The following is a 2,500-nucleotide window of genomic DNA, read 5'->3' as shown; positions in this document are numbered from 1 at the left end:
ACACACACACACACACACACACACACACTCACACATGCTTTGTTGCTCACGACATTACTGTGAATGATCACAGGGCAGTATTCCCCAGCTCACTGGCCTGTTGTATGGTTCAGTGCTGTGGCGCCCCGAGGGCTGGCACTAGCCGTCACGTGTCCTTGCTGGGAGCGAGCTGAGAGGTGTAAGGAGTCTATAAGCAGAGCAGGTCTCAGAGCAGAGCAGAGCTCGCCGCCAGCTGGCCACAGTCCCACGCCACAACACAACACACCACAGTAGAGCACAGCACATGCAGCGAGCGAGGAAGGTGAATTCCGTTTCACAGGCTCCCGCACGGGCGGCCATTTCCAGCCACGCCCAGCGTAGCGTAGCGCACGACGACATTTCCAGCCACACTCCAGCGAGTAGCAGCACTGCCTGCCAGGCTCCTGTGGCACGGCGGCTACTCTTACCCACACTCCAGCGTAGCGTAACCTGCTCTGCCAGGCTCCTGTGGCACGGCGCATAATCTTAGCCACACTCCAGCGTAGCGTAATCTGCTCTGCCAGGCTCCTGTGGCACGGCGCATAATCTTAGCCACACTCCAGCGTAGCGTAATCTGCTCTGCCAGGCTCCTGTGGCACGGCGCCCAGCCACACCAGCTGCAGCTGCAATCTGCCTGCCAGGCCCTGTGGCACGGGCGTGACAATTCAGCTTTCACACCCAGCTTAGCTGCATCTGCTCTGCCAGGCTCCTGGGCACGGGCGATAATTCCTTAGTCACCCAGCGAGCGCAATCTGCCCCGGGTTATTCCTGGTGGCACGCATGCATAATCTAGCCACACCTGCCGTGAGCGCTGCAATCTGCCTCACAGGCTCTGTGGTACCATGCGATAATCTTAGCTCACACCCAGCCGCAGCGTAATCTGCCTGCCAGGCCTCTGCAGGTACGGCGGGTTACTTCACTCACACCGCGCCACCGGACGGCCGGGCGAGGAGGGAGAGAAATGGTGTGCTCTGAGTGTGTGTGGTATGGCCTGCACTTTTGACCCAAACACACCATCTGTGAGCGTGTGCACTGTAGTATGCTTCGGTTCAGTTTTGCTTTGTGCATGAATGTGTGTTTGAGTTCACTCTAGACAAGTGTGCTCAAATGCCAAGAGGTATGTTTTGAGTGTGTGTGTGTATGTGTGTGTAACATGTGTGTGTGTATGTGTGTGTAACGTGTGTGTGGTAGCTGAGGTGTTCCCCACAGCAATGTGTCTAGGAGTTATATGTGTGTTCGGCATGGCTGATATCCGTGAGGTTCAACGACCTTCGCCATAAGACGGACCCACCCACCAATGGGGTCCATATGAGGGTCGAGTCCCCTACCCCAGACCTGGAGTGGTAAGTTGCTGGCATACACACACACACACACACACACACACACACACACACACACACACACACACACATATGCACAAAAAATGTTCTGAAAAGAAAGGATACATCTGGAGGTTATTTCTGAGAACTTTTAAACAGCAGTAAAAGGCAGTAGAAAATGAAAGGTCCCAAAGCTGCCAAATAGGCAAATTAAACTTTAAAGTCTCGGTTACCGAGATCTATCCAACTACATTAGCCTTCCCCCCTCACCAAGTTCATTTCTTTTTTAACATTTGCTTTCCTTTCTTTCCTCTCCATCTTTGACTCTGCCCCCAATCTCCCTCCTCCTCTCTCTCTCTCTCCTCTCTCTTCCTCTGTCTCTCCCTCTCCCTCCTCTGTCTCTCCTCTCTCTCCCTCTCTCTCTCCTCTGTCTCCCTCCCTCTCTCTCTCAGTGTCCCAGTAAGCTGACGGCTCAGCCTGGTCTGGGTCACTGCAGCACCCTGGACTTCCCGGATGCGTGCTGTAGTGCCTGCCCGCCGCCACCCGCCTCATGTGGGCGGAGTGTGCACCCGTGTCGCCATTCGTGTTGCCGCGCACACACTCCTCATCGCTCACACATCACCGTGGACCGCACGCAGGCTGACGACGGACCCTACGACGTCATGTTCATTGGCACAGGTGTGTGTGCACTTGTATAAGCCAGGAGTAATTGCCCATGTTGCTATTAATTTCCTGGCAGGCGTTTTAGCCAGCACAAACATATCCGATGGACCATCACCTGCTTTGTGTTAGCGTACCTGTTTACACGGACCTGACTGGAAGTTACACCTAGTGAATGAGCATGTTAAAATGCTGAAAGATTTATGCGTGTGTCGAAGTGGAATAAAGAGTTGCCCTGTTGGGCATAAACAAGATATTTGGTGTCAGAGTGAACACAGAAGGAGCAGAATATAGCAGGAGATGCCGTGGCTGATGCTCCACCGCAAATACATGTGCTGGCTGAAGAGCCCTCAGCATGGCACATATAGTCAGCATGGCACATATAGTCAGCATGGCACATAGTTACAGCATTGATATAGTCAGCATGGCACATATAGTCAGCATGGCACATAGTTACAGCATTTATATAGTCAGCATGGCACATATAGTCAGCATGGCACATA

The 2,500-nt window shown here is 53.3% G+C and overlaps 1 protein-coding gene across 1 annotated transcript in view; it reads left to right on the top strand.

Moving 5' to 3' along the window:
• Positions 1-2,500, top strand: part of sema3bl (sema domain, immunoglobulin domain (Ig), short basic domain, secreted, (semaphorin) 3bl) — a 34,596-nt gene that overhangs the window by 25,558 nt on the left and 6,538 nt on the right. Inside the window, 4 exon segments of the mRNA XM_048241211.1 lie at positions 605-731; positions 876-1,002; positions 1,210-1,361; positions 1,790-2,015. Coding sequence (XP_048097168.1) covers positions 605-731; positions 876-1,002; positions 1,210-1,361; positions 1,790-2,015 — 632 coding nt within the window.

This window comes from Alosa alosa, chromosome 4, assembly GCF_017589495.1.
Source record: "Alosa alosa isolate M-15738 ecotype Scorff River chromosome 4, AALO_Geno_1.1, whole genome shotgun sequence".
Classification (NCBI taxonomy): Eukaryota; Metazoa; Chordata; class Actinopteri; order Clupeiformes; family Clupeidae; genus Alosa; species Alosa alosa.
This window is presented reverse-complemented; position numbering and strand designations above follow the sequence as displayed.